Here is a 21,525-nt window from a genome sequence, read left to right as displayed (position 1 = left end):
GATTGCTATACAGCTCCTGTCAGTTACGACGCAGGTTTCAGGAGCTGTGTTTATTCATACCGCAGCCCATCCTGACACATGATCAGTCTAGGCTGCTATTTTAATTATGTGATGGGGCCATTTTATTGCATTCCTTTAATTGTAGCAGCCATTGTCAGGCAGCTGCTGTCTAAAACCGATAAGATCATGAGCCTCCTTATCAGGCACATAGGCTCACATGACAAGAACATATAGTAGCTCTTCCATTTTACATAGGTTACACTATAAAAATAAAATATTTAGGCTGCAAAAATAAAAAAAAAGCACAAAAATATTAACTTGATACTATTATAATGAGATTTTATAATTCTGCCCCCAAGGAAGATGATTTGTAAATGAGAACTCCTGGAGCTGCGGCATTCTAGACTGATAATAAGGGATTGAATTTTAATATGTATGTCTTACAGGTTAGTCAGACTTCATGCCATGCATAGCCATCGCCACCAGTCTGTTTCACATGTCCCAGGTGTTTAGCTCCTGGCATGCTCTGAACTGAATGATGGTAAATCTTTGTCAAGGGGGCTTGGAAGGGTCATTAATCTTTGCATCTTACTGGCAAATTAACCCTATTGACAATGTATTTCAAGGAAACCTGTCAGATGATTCATGTTGCCCGAACCAAGGGCAAATTTTTTTTTAGAAAAAGAGCGGAATAAGGTGACTCGTCAGAGTAAACTATACCAGTATACCTACTGTATCCTCACCCATCCCTTGTAGATTGTGAGCCCTCGTGGGCAGGGTCCTCTCTCCTCCTGTACCAGTTGTGACTTGTATTGTTTATGATTATTGTACTTGTTTTATTATGTTTACCCCTCCTTACATGTAAAGCGCCATGGAATAAATGGCGCTATAATAATAAATAATAATAATAATAGTTTGCAATGAGGGAGACAATCAATAATTTATGCTGCTTGTAGTTCTCGCAGCATGAAGCACGTGACAGGTTCAGTTTGACTGGAGAAACCCCTCAAAGTTTATATGTAGCTCCTAAAATAATTTTACAAGATTCAGGAAATGTAGCTACTTTCTTCCAAAAAATAGCAGCATATTTGTCTATGGATTCAGGTTGGTGTGGTGACTGAGCTCCTTTCAAGGGAAACCCGTTGTGTCCTTTTGTTTATTACACTCCTCCCCAGCGTATTGTTAGTGATGAATGATCAATGTGCTTCACTAGCATTGTTTTCTCGGAGAAAAGCTCCCAGTATATATGTGTATACTATACCATTAGTAGCTTGCATCACATAGCGCTATGACTAAGACAAAAGGTGGCACTTTTTACAGCTTTAGTCACAGTCAGTCATGGTCCTGTTCAAAATTATTCATGCCCACCACACTGTGAATGATTGGTGTTACTGTCCTGATGTCACAGTAGTGGCCATCGGCTCCACAGTAAGTGCACTGAATCTGGTGTGTGCCCCTAGCTTCTTTTTACACGTGAGAATGCTCCACAGCGGCAAACACAAGGACAGTAGTGTGCATAGTGTGCGCTCTAACAAACTGACTCACAGCGGCTCCAGAGCATGCGTACTAATCGCTCACAAACTATCATGTGGCCACTGACTTGACTTATATCGGCTCCAGAGAATGCGCACTCATAAACTATCATGTGGCCACTGACTCACAGCAGCTCCAGAGCATGCGCGCTCATAAACTATCATGTGGCCACTGACTCACAGCAGCTCCAGAGCATGCGCGCTCATAAACTATCATGTGGCCACTGACTCACAGCGGCTCCAGAGCATGAGCGCTGACAACCTATCATGTAGCCACTGACTCACAGCGGCTCCAGAGCATGCGCGCTCACAAACTATCATGAGGCCACTGACTCACAGCGGCTCCAGAGCATGCGCGCTCACAAACTATCATGAGGCCACTGACTCACAGCGGCTCCAGAGCATGCGCACTCATAAACTATCATGAGGCCACTGACTCACAGCGGCTCCAGAGCATGCGCACTCACAAACTATCATGAGGCCACTGACTCACAGCGGCTCCAGAGCATGCGCACTCATAAACTATCATGAGGCCACTGACTCACAGCGGCTCCAGAGCATGAGCGCTCATAAACTATCATGTGGCCACTGACTCACAGCGGCTCCAGAGCATGCGCACTCATAAACTATCATGTGGCCACTGACTCACAGCAGCTCCAGAGCATGCGCGCTCATAAACTATCATGTGGCCACTGACTCACAGCAGCTCCAGAGCATGCGCGCTCATAAACTATCATGTGGCCACTGACTCACAGCGGCTCCAGAGCATGAGCGCTGACAACCTATCATGTAGCCACTGACTCACAGCGGCTCCAGAGCATGCGCGCTCACAAACTATCATGAGGCCACTGACTCACAGCGGCTCCAGAGCATGCGCGCTCACAAACTATCATGAGGCCACTGACTCACAGCGGCTCCAGAGCGTGCGCACTCATAAACTATCATGAGGCCACTGACTCACAGCGGCTCCAGAGCATGCGCACTCACAAACTATCATGAGGCCACTGACTCACAGCGGCTCCAGAGCATGCGCACTCATAAACTATCATGAGGCCACTGACTCACAGCGGCTCCAGAGCATGAGCGCTGACAACCTATCATGTAGCCACTGACTCACAGCGGCTCCAGAGCATGCGCGCTCACAATCTATCATGTGGCCACTGACTCACAGTGGCTCCAGAGCATGCGCGCTCATAAACTATCATGTGGCCACTGACTCACAGCGGCTCCAGAGCATGCGCGCTCACAAACTATCATGAGGCCACTGACTCACAGCGGCTCCAGAGCATGCGCACTCATAAGCTATCATGAGGCCACTGACTCACAGCGGCTCCAGAGCATGCGCGCTCACAAACTATCATGTGGCCACTGACTCACAGCGGCTCCAGAGCATGCGCGCTCATAAACTATCATGTGGCCACTGACTCACAGCGGCTCCGGAGCATGTGCGCTCATAAACTATCATGTGGCCACTGACTCACAGCGGCTCCAGAGCATGTGCGCTCACAAACTATCATGTGGCCACTGACTTATAGCGGCTCCGGAGCATGTGCACTCACAAACTATCATGTGGCCACTGACTCACAGCAGCTCCAGAGCCTGTGCGCTCATAAACTATCATGTGGCCACTGACTTATAGCGGCTCCGGAGCATGTGCACTCACAAACTATCATGTGGCCACTGACTCACAGCAGCTCCAGAGCCTGTGCGCTCATAAACTATCATGTGGCCACTGACTCACAACGGCTCCAGAGCATGCGCCCTCACAAACTATCATGTGGCCACTTACTCACAGCGGCTCCAGAGCCTGTGCGCTCATAAACTATCATGTGGCCACTGACTCACAACGGCTCCAGAGCATGCGCCCTCACAAACTATCATGTGGCCACTGACTCACAGCGGCTCCAGAGCCTGCACGCTCATAAACTATCATGTGGCCACTGACTCACAACGGCTCCAGAGCATGCACCCTCACAAACTATCATGTGGCCACTGACTCACAGCGGCTCCAGAGCATGTACGCTCACAAACTATCATGTGGCCACTGACTCACAGCGGCTCCAGAGCATGCACGCTCACAAACTATCATGAGGCCACTGACTTATAGCAGCTCCGGAGCATGCGCACTCACAAAGTATCATGTGGCCACTGACTTATAGCGGCTCCGGAGCATGTGCGCTCATAATCTATCATGTGGCCACTGACTTATAGCGGCTCCGGAGCATGCGCACTCACAAACTATCATGTGGCCACTGACTTATAGCGGCTCCAGAGCATGTGCATATGTGAAAAGATGCTGGGGATGTACAACCAGAATCAGTGCGCATACCGGGGAGCCGATGAGCAGGGTGCAACTGCGGGATTTCTGAGGCCGCTGCTGTCGCGTCAGGCCAAGCATGCAATCGCAATATGGTGGGTGTGATTAATTTTGAACAGAACCATGACTGACTGTGACTGAAGCTGTAAAAAGTGTCACCTTTTGTTTCAGTCATAGCGCTATGTGATGAAATCTACTAATGGTAGAAAGTGTTCTTACACCTATATACTGGGAACTTTTCTTTGAGAAAACATATTTGTGAGGCACATTGATCATCACTAACAATTCATTTGGAGGGTGGATTAAGGACATGACAGGTTCACTTTTATGATATACAACAGTTTCAAATGCATTTTTTTCCAGAAACAGTGCCACTGTCTTGTATGGGCTCTGTCTGGTATTACATCCCCTTTAATGGAGCTGAGCTACAGTACAAGACAAAGCCCACGGACAGGAGTTGTGCTGCCTCTGGAAACAATAAGCAGACCCTATGTTCTAATGTCAGACATTTTTAATGATACTGGGCACTGGTGCTGCTTACAAGAAGGCATTATACAATGTGCCCCCTGAGTCCTACATTCAGGCTTATCCTAGACATTGAGTAATATCAGTGTCAGCCGCGGTATTCTCCAGAGATCTTACCAGGCTTTTCAGAACAATGCTCAGAGGTCGCCCAGAGCTAGTGAGGACGAGGGAGCAGTGGAATTTGGACACAGACAAAACTTAAAATAGTTGATCCATGCTGTGAGCCTGGACAGATTGTACTGTGTGTAAGACAAAGGTCGCGGGGAAGTATCACACAGGCCTAGATTTCGAGCAAGCACAGAAAATAAGCAGAATCAGTCCGTGTCCTCATATGAACTCTCTACAGCACTAAACTATGGAGGATTGCGCCATTTGCAAATAGACAGTACTCTACTGGAGGAAAGGATATTACTTAGAGTGCTTTCACATATACGTTTTGTGATCCCACCGGGGCTTACATCCGAACCCCATGCAAAATGGGATGTGCCTATAGGGCCATAGAGTATAATGGAAAGTGACCATGCGCGTCCAGTAGGCATACATGCCCAAAAATGATGCGCATGACAGAGTACATGTTGACTCTATCTGCACCATTATAATCTATGGCCCTGTTGATGCATACGCCCAAATTCCACATTTGAACATGAGCCTCGATGGGACAAACAAACAGGTGTCAAAACGCAGTGTGAAAGCACCCTTAGACCGAATAATTTTCGTTAATTAACACTTGTCAACAAGGGTTAATAATTAAGTTAATATATAATTTTAATATATGGCAGAGCAACTCCTACACCTGGGGGCTCTGCATGCAGTGATATACACAGGCAATAGTGGCATTACATACAGTGAAAAAGTGTTTGCCCCCTTCCTGGTTTCCTATTCTTTTGCATGTTTGTCACACTTAAATATTTCAGATCACCAAACAAATGTAAATATTAGACAAAGATAACACAAGGAATCACTGTCTTTATTATTAAGGGAAAAAGAAATCTAAACCTCCCTGTGTGAAAAACTGATTGCCCCTAAACCTAATAATTGGTTGGGCCACCCTTAGCAGCAACAACTGAAATCAAGCATTTGCGATAACTTTTACAATGCTCTGGAGGAATGCAACTCATCTTTGCAGAATTGCTATACTTTAGCCACATTGGAGGGTTTCCGAGTATGAACCGCCTTTTTAAGGTCATGCCACAGCATCTCAGTTAGATTATGGTCAGGACTTTGACTAGGCCACTCCAAAGTCTTAATTTTGTTTTTCGTAAGCCATTCAGAGGTGGACCTGCTGGTGTGTTTTGGATCATTGTCCTGCTGCATAACCCAAGTGCACTTCAGCTTCAGGTCATGAACAGATGGCCAGACATTCTCCTTCAAAAAATGTTTGTATACAGAAGAATTAATGGTTCCATTTGCCACAGCATGTCTTCCAGTTCCTGAAGCATCAAAACAGGCCCAGATCATCACAATGCCACCACCATATTTTACTGTTGGTATGATGTTCATTTTCTGAAATGTTGTGTTACTTCTACACCAGATGTAATGGGACATACACCTTCCAAAAAGTTCAACATTCGTCTTGTCAGTCCACAGAGAATTCTCCCCAAAGTCTTGGAGATCATCAAGATATTTTCTGGCAAAATTGAAACTGGGCCTTTGTCTTCTTATAGCTTAGCAGTGGTTTTTGTCTTGGAACTCTGCCATGCAGCCCATTTATGCCCAGTCTTTTACTTATGGTGGATTCATGAACACTGACCTTAACTGAGGGAAGTGAGGCTTGCACTTCTTTCAATGTTGTTGTGGGGTCTTTTGTGACCTCTTGGTAATTTTGGCCAGCCGGCCTCTTCTGGGCCGTGTTTTAGCCATTTGTGGATAATGGTCTCACTGTGTTTCACTAGAGTCCCAAAACTTGAGAAATGCCTTAATAACCATTTCCAGATTGATAGATCTCAACTACTCAACTACTTTGTTTCTCATTTGTTACAGAATTTCTTTGGATTGTGGCATGATGTATTGCTTTTGAGGCTTCTTTGGTCTACTCCACTTTGTCAGGCAGGTCCTACTTAAGTGATTTCTTGAACGAGAACAAGTGTAGCAGTAATCAGGCCTGGGTGTGACTAGTGAATGTGAACTCAGCTTCCCAAAGATTTGATAAATCACAGTTAATTTATGTTTTAAGGGGGGCAATCACTTTTTCATACAGGGCCCTGTAGGTTTGGATTTCTTTTTCGCTTAATAACAAAGACCTTCATTTATAAACTGCATTTTGTATTTCCTTGTGGTATCTTTGTCTAATATTTAAATTTGGTGATCTGAAACATTTAAGTGTGACAAACATGCAAAAGAATAGGGAATCAGGAAGGGGGCAAACACTTTTTCACCCAACTGTATTGCATAATGATACAATCGTCCTACCAGAAGCTGCATCACTTAGCAAATTAGTACTTGCAAATACTGTTGAAGCATAGAAAATTCAAAATAACTGTTAGTTAAAGTTTTGTAACTTTCTTATATATATTTTTTTTTTCCACTTCCAATTTTCAAGATCTTTGCTTGCAGGTCGGGAGTAAAAACTTTCTAGTGCAAATTCGAAGGCTAAAAATCCACACAAGCTTCTCACATAAGTCTTTGTAATCCTCTGTGACTGAATCCCCAAGACTGCACTTATACATGGTAACAAATAGCATTGCTCTGAAGTCTAGGACAATCCTATCTGGTACAAATGAATATATACAGTCTTTTAGGAGGTTTAGTTCACCCCTGATTACAAAAATTAGATAGAATAAATGCAAACTCCCAGTTTTGAGAATTATTAGGTCTGTACTTTTCAGCAGAATGTCACCATTCTTTATTAGTGATGATGAGCGAATATACTCGTTACTCGAGATTTCTCGAGCACGCTCGGGGGTCCTCCGAGTATTTTTTAGTGCTCGGAGATTTAGTTTTTCTTGCCGCAGCTGAATGATTTACATGTTAGCCAGCATAAGTACATGTGGGGGTTGCCTGGTTGCTTGGGAATCCCCACATGTACTCATGCTGGCTAACAGATGTAAATCATTCAGCTGCGGCGATGAAAGCTAAATCTCCGAGCACTAAAAAATACTCGGAGGACCCCAGAGCATGCTCGAGAAATCTCGAGTAACGAGTATATTCGCTCATCACTATTCTTTATGTAATTATTAAAGATTTTTTTTCCAGAACTAAGATATCCTTACCATGGGTCATCAATATCAGTTTTGTGGAGATCTGACACCACGGCTCAGCTAAAACTTGGGTCACAGGTTCACAGTACAGTATGTAGAGCCAGAACATCGCAGACATTGTGTAATGCCTTCACTATTAAAGCTCACATCCTATTCACTTGAATAAGAGCTGAGCTGCAGTACTGAGAATGGCCACTAGGCTGTGTAGGGAGCTGCGTCGTTCTGGCTCATTACAGACTGTACATTAGGTCTCTACGGGAGCTCTAAACAACTGATAATAGAATAATCCAGTAGTCAAACCCCCCTTGATCTGATATTGATGACAAAGTACAAGTAATCAATAGTTTAGTCCCGGAAAAAAACTTTTAAAGGGAATCTGTCACCAGATTTTTGGAACCCCATCTGAGAGCAGCTAATGTAGGTGTAGAGACCCTTATTCCAGCGATGTGTCACTTATTGTACTGCTTGCTGTCATTTTGATCAAATCACAGTTTTCTCTGCTGCATCTCCAGCAGGGCTCTGAGTGATGAGCTCTGTGTAACCCCGCCCACAACACTGATTGGCTGATTCCTGCCAATGTACACAGAAAGCTGCCAATCAGTGGTGGGGGCAGGGTCACCCAGAGTTCAGAGGACTACATGGCAGAAGATTTACTAGTTCTTTAGTGATAATTTCCTACTGATAAAATAGTGATTGCATCAAAACTACAGCAAGCAGCCCAGTAAGTGACACATCACTGGAATCAAGGTCTCGGCTCCTACATCATGCTGCTCTCAGATTAGGTGACAGATTTAAGCTCATTTTTATTTTAGACATCATCATAAATAATGGAGTGTGTCTTCAGTTTGGGTAAACCTTTTTTTCTGTGTCCAAGAAATTTTACTAAATAATTGTGCACTATATTAAAGTGATCCCAATTCACCCACAAACCCCAGTCAGCTCCCTATGATTATATAAAGAGAAGCAAAGCTTTATTTTTCACTGCATTGTAATGTTCTGTACATGTAGGGGCTGCGTGCACGGAAGATATGTAGTAAATATAATGTGTGTTCAGGGAATTACCGCCTATCAATTGCTCTACTGCTAGAATGACATGCCGTTATTCCTACATGTTACCACCAGAGGTCCTCGGAGCACTGTCTGGAATGTCAGTCTCAAGATACAATGAAAACAGCAGAAATTGCAAATTTTTTTTTTTACTAAAATGATTCATCAGAGTTTATTCCTGCATCATGACCATAAATATTAATCTAAACGTTGCCAGAAAAGTATTTGCTAAAGTAACACCTATAGAGGTTATAATATTATATTAATACAAGGCGACATACACTTTTATCTTTCAGATATTTACATTATGTTTTTGATCTTGGCAATGGTGCAAACCTAATAAAAGGCAGCTCTAACAAACCCCTAAATGACCATCAGTGGCACAATGTGATGATCTCCAGAGACACCAGCAATCTCCATACAGTGAAAATAGACACGAAAATTACTACTCAGAGCACAGCGGGAGCCAGAAACCTCGATCTCAAAAGTAAGTGCACCCTTATTGTCTCCGTATGTCCTGTATAGAGGGGAAGAGGATGATGTACCGTGTCAGCCGCAGGATGGACTGGGATCTGTGCATTACATCGTCTGTCACCAAAGTGATAGAAATAAACTGTTTATAGCACGCATCAGTTCATATTGAATCACTATTTTTAATGAATTTCAAACAAAATTGGGATTTGATTTGCAGGAAAACAGGTGATATTGGCCGTTAAAAATTAAACAAAAACAATTATATTTAACTTTACTACACGTGCTCCTCACCTGTCCTAGGCGACTCCTCACCTGTCCTAGGCGACTCCTCACCTGTCCTAGGCCTCTGCTCACCTGTCCTAGGCGACTCCTCACCTGTCCTAGGCCTCTCCTGTCTTAGGCCATTCCTCACCTGTCCTAGGCCTCTCCTCACCTGTCCTAGGCCTACTCCTCATCAGTCATAGGCCTCTCCATTCCTGTCCTAGGCCTCTCCTCACCTGTCCTAGGCCTCTCCTCATCTGTCCTAGCCCTGCTCCTCACCTGTCATAGGCCTCTCCTCACCTGTCCTAGGCCTGCTCCTCACCTGTCCTAGGCCTCTCCTCATCAGTCCTAGGCCTCTTCTCCATTCCTGTCCTAGGCCTCTCCTCACCTACCCTAGGCCTGCTCCTCACCTGTCCTAGGCCTCTCCTCACCTGTCCTAGGCCTCTCCTCACCTGTCCTAGGCCTCTCCTCACCTGTCCTAGGCTTGCTCCTCACCTGTTCTAGGCCTTTCCTCATCAGTCCTAGGCCTCTTCTCCATTCCTGTCCTAGGCCTCTCCTCACCTACCCTAGGCCTGCGCCTCACCTGTCCTAGGCCAGTCCTCACCTGTCATAGGCCTCTCCTCACCTGTCCTAGGCCACTCCTTACCTGTCCTTGGCCTGCTTCTCACCTGTCTTAGGCTTTTTCTAACCTGTCCTAGGCCTCTCATCACCTGTCCTACGCCTCTCCTCATCTGTCCTAGGCCTTTCCTCATCTATTCTAGGCCTCTCCTCACCTGTCCCAGGCCTCTCCATTCCTGTCCTAGGCCTCTCCTCACCTGTCCTAGCCCTGCTCATCACCTGTCCTAGGCCTGCTCCTCACCTGTCCTAGGCTTTTCCTCATCTGTCCTAGGCCTACTCCTCATTAGTCCTATGCCTCTCCATTCCTGTTGTAGGCCTCTCCATTCCTGTCCTAGGCCTGCTCCTCACCTGTCCTAGGCTTCTCCATTCATGTCCTAGGCCTCTCCTCACCTGTCCTAGACCTCTCCTCACCTGTCCTAGACCTCTCCTCACCTGTCCTTGGCCTGCTTCTCATCTGTCCTAGGCTTCTGCTCACCTGTCCTAGGCTTCTCCTCACCTGTCCTAGGCCTCTCCTCATCTGTCCCAGGCCTCTCTTCATCTGTGCTAAGACTCTACTCAACTGTCCTAGGCCTCTCCTCACCTGTCCCAGGCCTGCTCCTCATCTGTCCTAGGCCTGCTCCTCACCTGTCCTAAGCCTGCTCCTCACCTGTCCTAGGCCTCTCCTCACCTGTCCTAGGCCTGCTCCTCACCTGTCCTAGGGCTCTCCTCATCTGTCCTAGCCCTGCTCCTCACCTGTCATAGGCCTCTCTTCACCTGTCCTAGGCCTCTCCTTACTTGTCCTAAGCCTGCTCCTCACCTGTCCTAGGCATCACCTCATCAGTCCTAGGCTTCTTCTCCATTCTTGTCCTAGGCCTCTCCTCACCTACCCTAGGCCTGCTCCTCACCTGTCCTAGGCCTCTCCTCACCTGTCCTAGGCCTCTCCTCACCTGTCCTAGGCCATTCCTCACCTGTCCTAGTCCTCTCCTCACCTACCCTAGGCCTGCTCCTCACCTGTCCTAGGCCTGCTCCTCACCTGTCCTAGGCCACTCCTTACCTGTCCTAGGCCTGCTCGTCACCTGTCCTAGGCTTCTCCTCACCTGTCCTAGGCCTCTCATCACCTGTCCTAGGCCTCTCTTCATCTGTCCTAGGCCTTTCCTCATCTGTGCTAGGCCTCTCCTCACCTGTCCTAGGCCTGCTCCTCACCTGTCGTAGGCCACTCCTTACCTGTCCTAGGCCTGCTCCTCACCTGTCCTAGGCCACTCCTTACCTGTCCTAGGCCTGCTCCTCACCTGTCCTAGGCCTCTCCTCATCTGTCCTAGGCCTTTCCTCATCTGTGCTAGGACTCTCCTCACCTGTCCTAGGCCTCTCCATTCCTGTCCTAGGCTTCTCCTTACCTGTCCTAGGCCTGCTCCTCACCTGTCCTAGGCCTCTCCTCACCTGTCCCAGGTCGCTCAATTCCTGTCCTAGGCTTCTCTTCACCTGTCCTAGGCCTGCTCCTTACCTGTCCTAGGCCTTTCCTCACCTGTCCTAGGCCTTTACTCACCAGTCCTAGGTTTGCTCCTCACCTGTCCTAGGCCTTTCCACACCTGGGGAGAGGAGCTCCTGCAGCAGGACAGGTGACGGACCGGTGTAGGACAGGTGAATATAATTGTTTTAAAAATTTTTAAACCCTTCTGGGAACTTCATTTATGTTACTTTGAGGCCTGGAGAGACCTCAGAGCATAATAAACATCTTATTCGGGAAGAGCTGATTTGGGCAGTAATGACCCTGCCAGCCCATTCAAGGTAACTTCATCAAATTAATTTCGGGAGAATTGCTGTCATTTGCTGTCAGAGCTCAGCCTTCTTTTTACCAAATGAATGAGGGCCTTCATATCCATCCCTACAGTCAGATAAATCTCTGTGGCGAACGCCTGTTTTATTGGGTGATTTACAGACCTTCCCATTATAGCAAAAAGCCTTGTACATGGTTTGGTATGGAAGGGGCATAACACATCTGTGGCCGATATAGAAAATTAAGTTATGGTTTCATCTCCATTGTTGTTAAAGACACCTAGGAGAGGATTATGAGAATCCCCAGGAAATCAACACGAAAATGATCCCAATAGGCTCACAACATCAGAAAATGTCACCTGTACTTCAAAATGCTTCATCTGAAGGGTTAAAGAGAAGGAGGGAAAACAGAAGCGCGTGACGTAGAGATTTGCAAAGAACATTTTCAAGACCATTGTCTAGCGGCCACATCAGTAGTCCATGGCCACCTGTTGGGCGCCTCTTCTGATTTGTCGACCCAGGGCAACGTCTTTGTTGCACATGGGTCAGTTTTATAGATTGACCCAATCCGTCATTAAAGGGGTTAAATACAACCTCCATTGTCAGTGACGTTCATTGTGCCCCTCATGAAGACAAAAGAGAGAAGACAGAGGAGGTGATCGAAGGTCCGGCGGTGGAGGAAGAGAGATTGAATTTTCCTGCCGAATTTCCTCAGATTCGATCTTCTCTGTTTGTGTGATCTTCACCCTTGGACATTCAATGAATATTTCAAAGCAAGCAGAGAATTTGTGAACCCTGAAAAATTCAAATACCAAGTATATAAGAATATTGCATCTGCATGTTATGGGCGGCGGCTCCTCAGACCTGAATCCTCTGTGCACACGTTCGGATGCCGTTAGACAGTGGTAGATTTGATGTGAACTTTTCCACCTTTCCTAGAAGAAGCCGTTTCCATAATTTCCTCCCAATCGTTCTTTCCGTCTTCAATTTTGTTTCAAAGATTTTAAGCAATTTATGTGTAATTTAGGAAAATATGAAATGGAGCTGAATCTCACTTGTGATAACGACTTCATATTACTGGGAAAATGACATCACTTGCGTAGATGTATGGGAGAGAGTTTACGGAGGAAAAAATGCAACGGAGAGAGCATAAAATTAAGTCGGTTTTAACTAGAAGCTAGTTTTGGTTCTCCTGGCAAGTCTGTCGTGCTAAATACATATATTTCCCATAAACTCCATTCTTAGGACTGTGCATTATGCCAATCCTCAGGTTTTACTCCTGGAAATATAATAATTAATTCAACCCTCTGGAGTTACTATTCCTTGTTCACTCTGGGGCCATAAATTCTCGCCTCTGAGAAAATCCATCTGATTATCCTGATTAGGCCGGGGTCACACTTGCGAGTATAATGTGAGAAACTCACGCAAGTCTCGCATTAATACCCGGCACTGCCGCCGACACTCGGGACCGGAGCATCCAACTGCGTGTATTTCTATGCAGCCGCACACTCCGGTCCGTAGTGCCGGCGGCAGTGCCCGGTATTGATGCGCGAGTTTCTCGCATTACACACGCAAGTGTGACCACGGCCTTAGGGTGATCAAAGTAAGGTCCAATTTTCTCTGAGATGGAGAAAAAAACTTTCCCCACCCTCTATATATTATCAGTTTTTTTAAAGTCAGACTGCACTCAGATTCTTTCCACGCACCCATATAAGCGAGTGCCATTTAATTCTCAGAGGTAAATTGGGCATGCTGCAATTTTTTCTTCAGACTGACTCGGTCCAAGGAAAAAAAAATCAGACGTGCAGAGGCCCATAGAATAACATGAGGACGAGTGCGATCCTTGAAAACCACAGATTGCACTCGTCCCACTTTGGTGGTCATGTCCACGAACCCTGACAGTGTGAAATCAGTACTGACGTCTTTTGGTTTTATATTGGGGCACACACTGCAGACAAGGGGAACAGTAAGGCCGGTTTCACTCATCAGACATTCATGATATGTGTACAGATCACAATGTTTGGACCCGACATGAATTTACTGACCCGATCTCAACATCTTCATGTTTGCGTCTGAAGCTGTTGGGTTCTGGACAGGATCCCTGCGGCCTATACAAATATTGTGTTCGTATTTTAACAGTAAATGTCAGACATGAGAGACTCGCCTAAGGCCGCCTTCACACATCCGTATAAAACATGTAAGTGAAAAAACGGTACCAGTGACATCAGTGTTTTCCACCTGTGTGTCCGTTTTTAGTATTCGTGTGTCCATTTTACCATCAGTGTGGTCATCCGGTATGGATGAAGAAGCAGCTAAATTACAAAGCTTCTCCAATACCTTAAACACGTACAGCACATGGATGAGACATAGATGACACATTGATGCCATCCGTGCCATGCACGGGTTTTATTCGGACTCATAGACTTATTTTTGGTTCTTTGTCATCCATGTTGCTAGAAGAAATTGGACGTGTGCACAGTAGCATAGATTCTAATGGGTACGTGTGGTAGCCGTGAAAAAAAATGGATACGACACGTACTGGAAACACGGTTGTGTGAAGGGTAGGGTGTCACATCGGAGGAGATTGAGCGCATATGTTTGCAGCTAGTACCTAAGTGTAACTACAAACTCATGTTCATATTTGCCCCTCGGGTTGCATGACTTGTGCCGTATACCGGAGCTTCACCACGAGACTCTACCCTAACACATAGGTGTCATTTTAGGCTAAGTTTACACATCATGCAACATTGAGATCACATTGTTACATTGCATCTAACGTTACCGGTGCATATGGCGGCGCAAATGTCCCCAAAAATTGAAGTCTGTGGGATTTTTGGTTTCAAGTCAAATGCAACTTTTTGCGATTGTGACTCGCAATCTATCTGAGATTTTTTTTACAGCCAAATTTGATCAGTAAAATAGTCGTACCTTATCTGAAGCTTGAGGTTGCATGACCAAAATTAGACATTTCCTTAATTTTACAATTCCAGCGGGAATGGTGGGGGATTAACGGAACACAAAGTTCCCGTCATTAAGACTGGTGCTAGTCTTGATGAAGGCTGGTGCATCTTTCAGCTGTTGTGCGTTCCCACAAGAAATCTACCCAGTGACCATGATACATTTATATTATAATTTAAGGCATTTAAGGCTTTTTTTTTTGCATAAACGCCTCTTCCATGCCTGATAACTTTTTGAAAGCCTCCTGGGACTGGCGTAAAAACTCACAAAAGTTGCATAATTTTTGTGCAACTAGAAGTTAGGTAGCGTAAACTGCTTAATGAGTCTTGTTCAAAGTTGTAAGAAAAGATACGAGACGTGACAGGTGGAGATGAGCGAACTCAAACTTAAAAGGTTATGGTTCGTACCTGATAGTTAGTGTCCGGTGCTAAACGCTGAATACTGGCTTCTCCAGGATGTCCGTTGCAACGTTTGAAGTTCCATCTCAAAAGTTTGGGTCTCCATTGTTTTCAATGGGGTTCGGGTTCTGGTTCAAGTCCGGGTACAGTTCTGGTTCCTGAACCAAACTTTGAAATAAAGTTCGGGTCGGGTACCAGAACCTGAACATCCATGTGTCCGCTCATCCCTAGTGGAAGATCTTCTTTGGAGCTCATTCAGACGTCAGTTTATCATGTATGAGTGCTATGCTTGTTTTTCATGGACAGCACTCGTACTTATGCTATTCTATGGGGCTGTTCACATGCCCAGTTTTTTTTTTTTCGGACCAAACAGAGACAAGTCCAATTTTGATCTGAGGGTTGAATCAACATCATCAACACAAGTCTATGGGTTCGTGACAAAAATCGGGCCGCATTCAGATGACATCCGGGTGCTGTCCTATTTTCACAGAGTGACAGAATGGAGAACGTGGAGAAACATTTTTTTCTCTCCATTTATGAGAAAAAATGATAATATTCAGATCATACACTGATCAAACTCTGACCGAAACAATCAGTTCGTTCTTCTTGTACATGAGAGAATCAGACGTCTGAATAGTGATGGAGTCTAACAATCCGGCACAGAAGAGCCACCTATTTGTTGGATGGAATTTGAGCTCATTTTTTAAATGCGGAAATGTTTAAATTAATAATAGGAAAATAATTACTGGAATAATTTGGGAAACTGTCTACTGAGCTTAAAGAAATCAGTGTCAAAATCTTCAACTTTCTACTGAATAATCCACAACACAAAGACAAATAAAAGAAATGCCGGGAAGTTTCAGTAATTAAAAAGTGAAATTACCGATGTTGTGCTCATTTAGAAATTGGATTTGCTGTTAATTGAATGGCCCGCAGTCAGGCGAGGGAGGGGCGGGGATGGGACAGTTCTGCATGTTTTCTATAGACATTACTGTAAAATTCTGATGAGAACACAAATCATCCTCTAAATAAAGCCTGAAGACGGCAACAGATTCATCAGTTTCAGAACTATCTACCTGTGTAGTTAGGCTGTCTCTAGCGTCTCTTTCAGACGTTCCTTTTTTCCCCCGTAAATTCTCTGAGAGGATCGTGTCAAGGGTTAATTTTGCTCTGCCTCATTCTGGGCTCGGGTTTGCTATTTAGCTTCCAGGTATCCTGAGGGTGGTGTCAGCTATAGCTCTGTCTTTGGCGTGTGAACCTGACTCTGGAAGCCCCTGATTTGTCCTACTGTGAACCCTGACTTGTCCTGTGTCTGTTATCTCCTCCTGCCTGCCCTTTCCCAGTGTCTCTTTGTTTGTCTGTAAGTTCTGCTTGACTCTCTGGTTCTGACCTCCTGGCTTGGCTTTTTGACTCCGTTTCAGTTTGTCCCTATTGTACCGTATTTTGCCCGTCCTGGTTTACTGATCCCTTGCTACGTCCTGACTATCCATTCTGTCTAAATCCTTTTGTACTGTTGTGCTGTTTTGTGCTCTGACTTGGCTTTCCTGACCTCGCTCTCGCCACTAGGTGGCATCTGTTCAGTTGCTCTGTGTGTGCAGTCTGGCTTCCCTACCAGCCTCCCCCTGGTGGAGGTTGCGCTGTACTGCAATGCAGCTGCATGACAATAGCAAAAAAAAAAGGAAAGGAAAAAAATTAGCAAAGCTTCTCCTGCTCATTACGATGTTAAAAGAAGACAGCGCACAAAATGACTGTGATTTCCCAGAAGCCATATACTTGTATCTTCACTTGACTCTGATCAGAAATGGACAAAAAAAAAACCCAATATGAACCCCATATAATGGTTACGTCTTCTATCCAAACACAAGAACAGCGTAGCTGAAAGACGCATGTCTGAATGAGGGCTTAGGCCAGTTTCACAAAATTTTAATGCAGGTGCATCTCTGCATCCACCCCCCTTATTAGGCTACATTCCCATGATGAGTTTTTGGTGAGTTTTTTTATGCTGCCTATATATTTTTTTTTAAATACAAGCAACCTATTTTACTTAAAGGGGGTTTCCGGAATTTTATGGAAAACAAAAAATGTGCCTAAAAGCTAACAGGGAAATAGTTGCTGCCTCCCTGCCTGTTGTTCCCAATGCCGTACTTCTCCAGCACATAGTGGTCACAGACCACTCTTGCCGGGGATTCAGCTGCCTCTGCTGATGTCACATTGACAGAGCGGAGGTTCTTTTCCGCTCTTCTCTATCGATGGGGCGGGACTTCCGAGGTCATTCTGATTGGCAGCCGGATTCCCGCTGCCTAACTGGGGGAGTCAACTGTTAATCAGAATGACGTCAGAGGTCCCGCCCCGTCAACTGAGCAGAGCGGAAAAGAACCTCCACTATATCGAGGCAGCTGAATCCCCGGCATTAGCGGGCTGTGGCTCAACAGGCAGATAAGTAGCAACTACCTGCCTGTTAGTGCTTAATCACATTATTTGTCCGGGATGTCCCCTTTAATTGGTGTAGGTATGGTACAGAATATCTGCAACATCAAAAATTCACCAAAAGCTCATCGTGAGAATATATACTTATTCATGCAAGTCTTCGTCTGCTCCAAGGTCTAAGAACCTGAACGGTTGCTTTATTGGGATCTGATAATTAAAAATAAACGCTATTGTTTTTGCACTGGAAGCTACGGTATACTAATAATGCAGTACAACAATCATCCAGTAGATGGCGAAATCATTCCTACATCCTTTCATTAACATTTATCTGCTGTGTTTGGTTATTTTAAAGGCAAATCATTATCATTGTGCCAAAAACTGTGACTGGCAATTATATAATATCACCAAGTGAGTGAAATATGAATCTAATTTTACAAATAATTCTATTAAAAAAATTAATAATAATAATAAATAATACAATGCGTAAGTGAACTGCATGTTAAAACATAATGTATTTAAAGAGATGAGCAAATTGATTCAAGACAAAGCAAATTTGTATTGATTGATGTTGACTCGCCAGCATCCATTTTTTTTTAAAAATCATTTCAGGTGAATATAAAAAGAGTTAAAAAAATAATAATGTAAAACTCACCTCTCCCCGTCCCTCTACTGTCCCTCTGCACAGTTCCTCACTCAGTCCTCCGGTCCTCTTTTTTCGCAGTGGTGGAGGCGCCAGAGACCACTGTGAAGAAAGAAGAGGACCAGGTGGGGAACTGCGCAGGGGGACAGGTGGGGGATGGGGAGAGGTGCGCACTGCATGTATGTGTCAGCTGAGAACTGGCAGCCACAGGACAGACCAGCTACATCTATCTGCTTATAATTTGGACTCTACAATGTAGAAGTGAACATATTGCTTATCATTAAGTATCTCAAATAAAAATCCAATAGTTCAGAAGGATGCCCATAACCTACTATTGACATATACTGGGCCATCCGGAGAGTGCTACTGCAGCCTGAATCTCCCGCTGTTAGGGCTTAGATTGTTATTCATGGTTTCAAATAATTTATAAGACTTAAAAAAAACTTTTGTAATAAATTCTCCCCAATACAAAGGCAAGTGCTGCAGAAAACATTCACAATGTATTGTTCTAATGCAGCGCTATTCCTTCATGCTACCACTAGATGGCAATCTCACAATGTCACATTGAATTATACTTGAAATTCTAAAAATAAAATTACCGAGCAACAAACATGTCATCTCCCAGTGATTTTATGCAAGGCTTAGTGATCTGAAGGCACAGTCATTAAGGGTTTTGAAGGTCCTATGAAAACATATGGCCAGATATTGGACAAGTAGGTTTTCGTTCTGGATTATGGCGGTCGCTATATGTAAGGTGCTGGGAAGATTTTTGCTACATAGCAAGATACATTATGCAGTATCTCCAGGAAAAAGCCCTTGTTCAGCACTATGGCTGTCAGGAGCCTAGTTCATAACGCTGCCGCCTAACGTAGGATATTAATTCTAAAGCTCTAATGTAGGTAATAAGAATCCGAGTAGTGCGCCTGCTGACACATTACAACAATGGGTGTGACAAACACTTAGCAATTTGGAAAACAAGTCCCTGGCATATGGGAAGCCTCGCTGTACGGCACCATGTGTCACCAGAAGACTGCAAATATGTATCAGCATGTCTGCCTGTACTATCATGTAACATCACCTCCCGCCTCTCCGTATTATTATCCCCCCTCTCTCTCTCCCTCCCTGCCTCTCGCTCTCCCCCTTGCTCTATCTCGTTCTCCCTCTCTCTCCTTCTCCCTCGATCTCCCTTTTCCTCTCTCTTCATCTCCCCCTTTCATCCTCTCCCTCTCCCCCTCATCCTGTCCTTCCTCATTTGTTCTCTCCTTTCTCCCCCTGCTCTCTGTTTCTCTCCTCCTCCCATCAAAAGTGTTATCCTCTTAATATATTGCAGTTATCATATTATATAGCACTGTGTACTTACAATTGCTCATTTTGCCTTTCTACCCAGATAATTCTTCTCTTTTCCATTAGGTCTATGACATAATTTGATTAAAAACTGACTAGCTGAATCCTTCTAAGCTCTATGTAGAAGCAGGAGGTCAATTTTCCCTGTATGATTCACGAGTCATTGCATAATCCCTAGCGGGAGGGGAGGTGAGGGAGCAGCTGGATCAGGAGATGAAGAGGGGGGCACGGTGGCGCAGTGGATAGCACAGCAGCCTTGCAGCGCTGGAGTCCTGGGCTCAAGCCCCACCAAGGACAACATCTGCAAAGAGATTGTATGTTCTCCCCGTGTTTGCGTGGGTTTCCTCCGGGTACTCCGGTTTCCTCCCACATTCCAAAGACATACTGATAGGGAATTTAGATTGTGAGCCCCAATGGGGACAGCAACGATAATGTGTGCAACCTGTAAAGCGCTGCGGAATATGTTAGCGCTATATAAAAATAAAGATTATTAATATTTATAAGAGGGGGATGATAAATGCAGGGACGGAGACTTTCTGTTTTTATATACAGTAGACAAAAGAGAAGAATTAACTGGGTAGAAAGGCAAAATGATCAATTGTGAGTACACAGTGCTGTATAGTATGATGACTGCAATATATTAAAATGATAAAAACTTTGATTGAAGTGCTTCTTCAACAAGATAGGCGCTCTTAAAGGGGACATTTTACTTAATTTTTTATTCAAATTGAGTTCCTCCTCCAATTGCCACTGCTTCACTGATTCTGGAACAGTTTTTCTTTTTCTTCTGTGCCTCTCAGTTCCAGCGTTGTTCCCCCCGATGATAGCGGTGCACAGTTTCCCTTCAACACGCTGGGTGTAGAACAGAGAACCTATCTGTGGACATTTGCTTTTTTCTCTTTTAATTTGTCCAATCAAAACTAAGTTACGCCTACAAAGATTTTCTGTGGTATACGCCTAGATGGTCGAAGGGAAAATTTATAGCATTATTACTCGGGGTCGAAACTTTGGAATGGCACAGAACAAAAAGAAAAACTGATCCAGAATCAGAGGAGCTGTGACAATTGGAGGAAGGACTCAGCTGGAATAGGGTCTCAATAAGTGATGAACCAGCAATGGGGCCAACTTTGCTCCATGCAAGTGTATTGAGCGAGGTCGGAAACAGTCAGAATGTGGCCGAGAGTACGCATATCACATTCCTATAGTCACTCACATGACCTCCCGCTCCCGGCACCGGAGAATCCTCACAGTGCGCAGAGCTCATGATGTGAGGATTCACGAGTCTGCAGTCACATAGAGTGACTTGTAGTTTTGGACGGGTCCACCCTTTTACATTTTTACTCTTGATGTATCTGTATATAAGGTCAGGAGTGTAATACAGGCATTATGAAGTACCAGTGTTTGCTGAGTATGTTATAAGCACAATGATGTAATAATTTGATAGCATTTCACCCTCTCCGATATTCTCCTCCCGTCTCTTCCCTGCACCTACCACCATTCTTACCAGTTTTGCCGCCTGTACAATCATGCTATGAAGGCAGGGAGGTGGTAGCGGATGAGCAGGGAGCACTTCCTTTTTACCCCTTTGTTCTTCATTATCGGTCAAATAACTTAAAGACCCTATATTTTATATTTTTTTGTAATAAAAAATCATAGTGCAGTTACAATCTGCCTTAAAGTAGAAAATATTAATACTGCTTTAATTACAGCGCTGCAGTAGGTAACAAATGTCCAGTGCACGCTGTAACCAAAGCTAAAAAAAAATAACCTCCCCACAAACGTCCCTGCTGTATGTGTTATTTCACTTAAATTAAGATTTCTATTGAACTGGTCAGTATTATCTGAGGCTTCACCGAGCGACCAAATAACCCCTGAACTCAATTACATTAATTGACTGCTATTGCAATAAAAAAAAAAGTGTTCCTAATGACTGCAGTCGCATTGATTTTGTCACCACCAGGTGGAAGACTAATTAATGAAGTCCTCTTTCCCTCAAGCATCTTGAGCTCTGATGAATTAAATATGATCTGCCCAA

General features: G+C 44.6%; 1 protein-coding gene across 17 annotated transcripts in view; it reads left to right on the top strand.

Annotated features, from left to right (window-relative positions):
• NRXN1 (neurexin 1) overlaps positions 1 to 21,525 on the top strand; it is a 1,975,072-nt gene that overhangs the window by 1,074,025 nt on the left and 879,522 nt on the right. For all 17 annotated transcript variants that reach the window (XM_069768660.1, XM_069768673.1, XM_069768667.1 and 14 more), the window contains one exon: positions 8,915 to 9,105. In XM_069768660.1, coding sequence (XP_069624761.1) covers positions 8,915 to 9,105 — 191 coding nt within the window. The remainder of the gene's footprint in view (positions 1 to 8,914; positions 9,106 to 21,525) is intronic.

Source organism: Ranitomeya imitator, chromosome 5 (genome assembly GCF_032444005.1).
Source record: "Ranitomeya imitator isolate aRanImi1 chromosome 5, aRanImi1.pri, whole genome shotgun sequence".
Classification (NCBI taxonomy): domain Eukaryota; kingdom Metazoa; phylum Chordata; class Amphibia; order Anura; family Dendrobatidae; genus Ranitomeya; species Ranitomeya imitator.
Note: the sequence above shows the minus strand (reverse complement) of the source record. Positions and strands in the feature narration are given on the sequence as shown.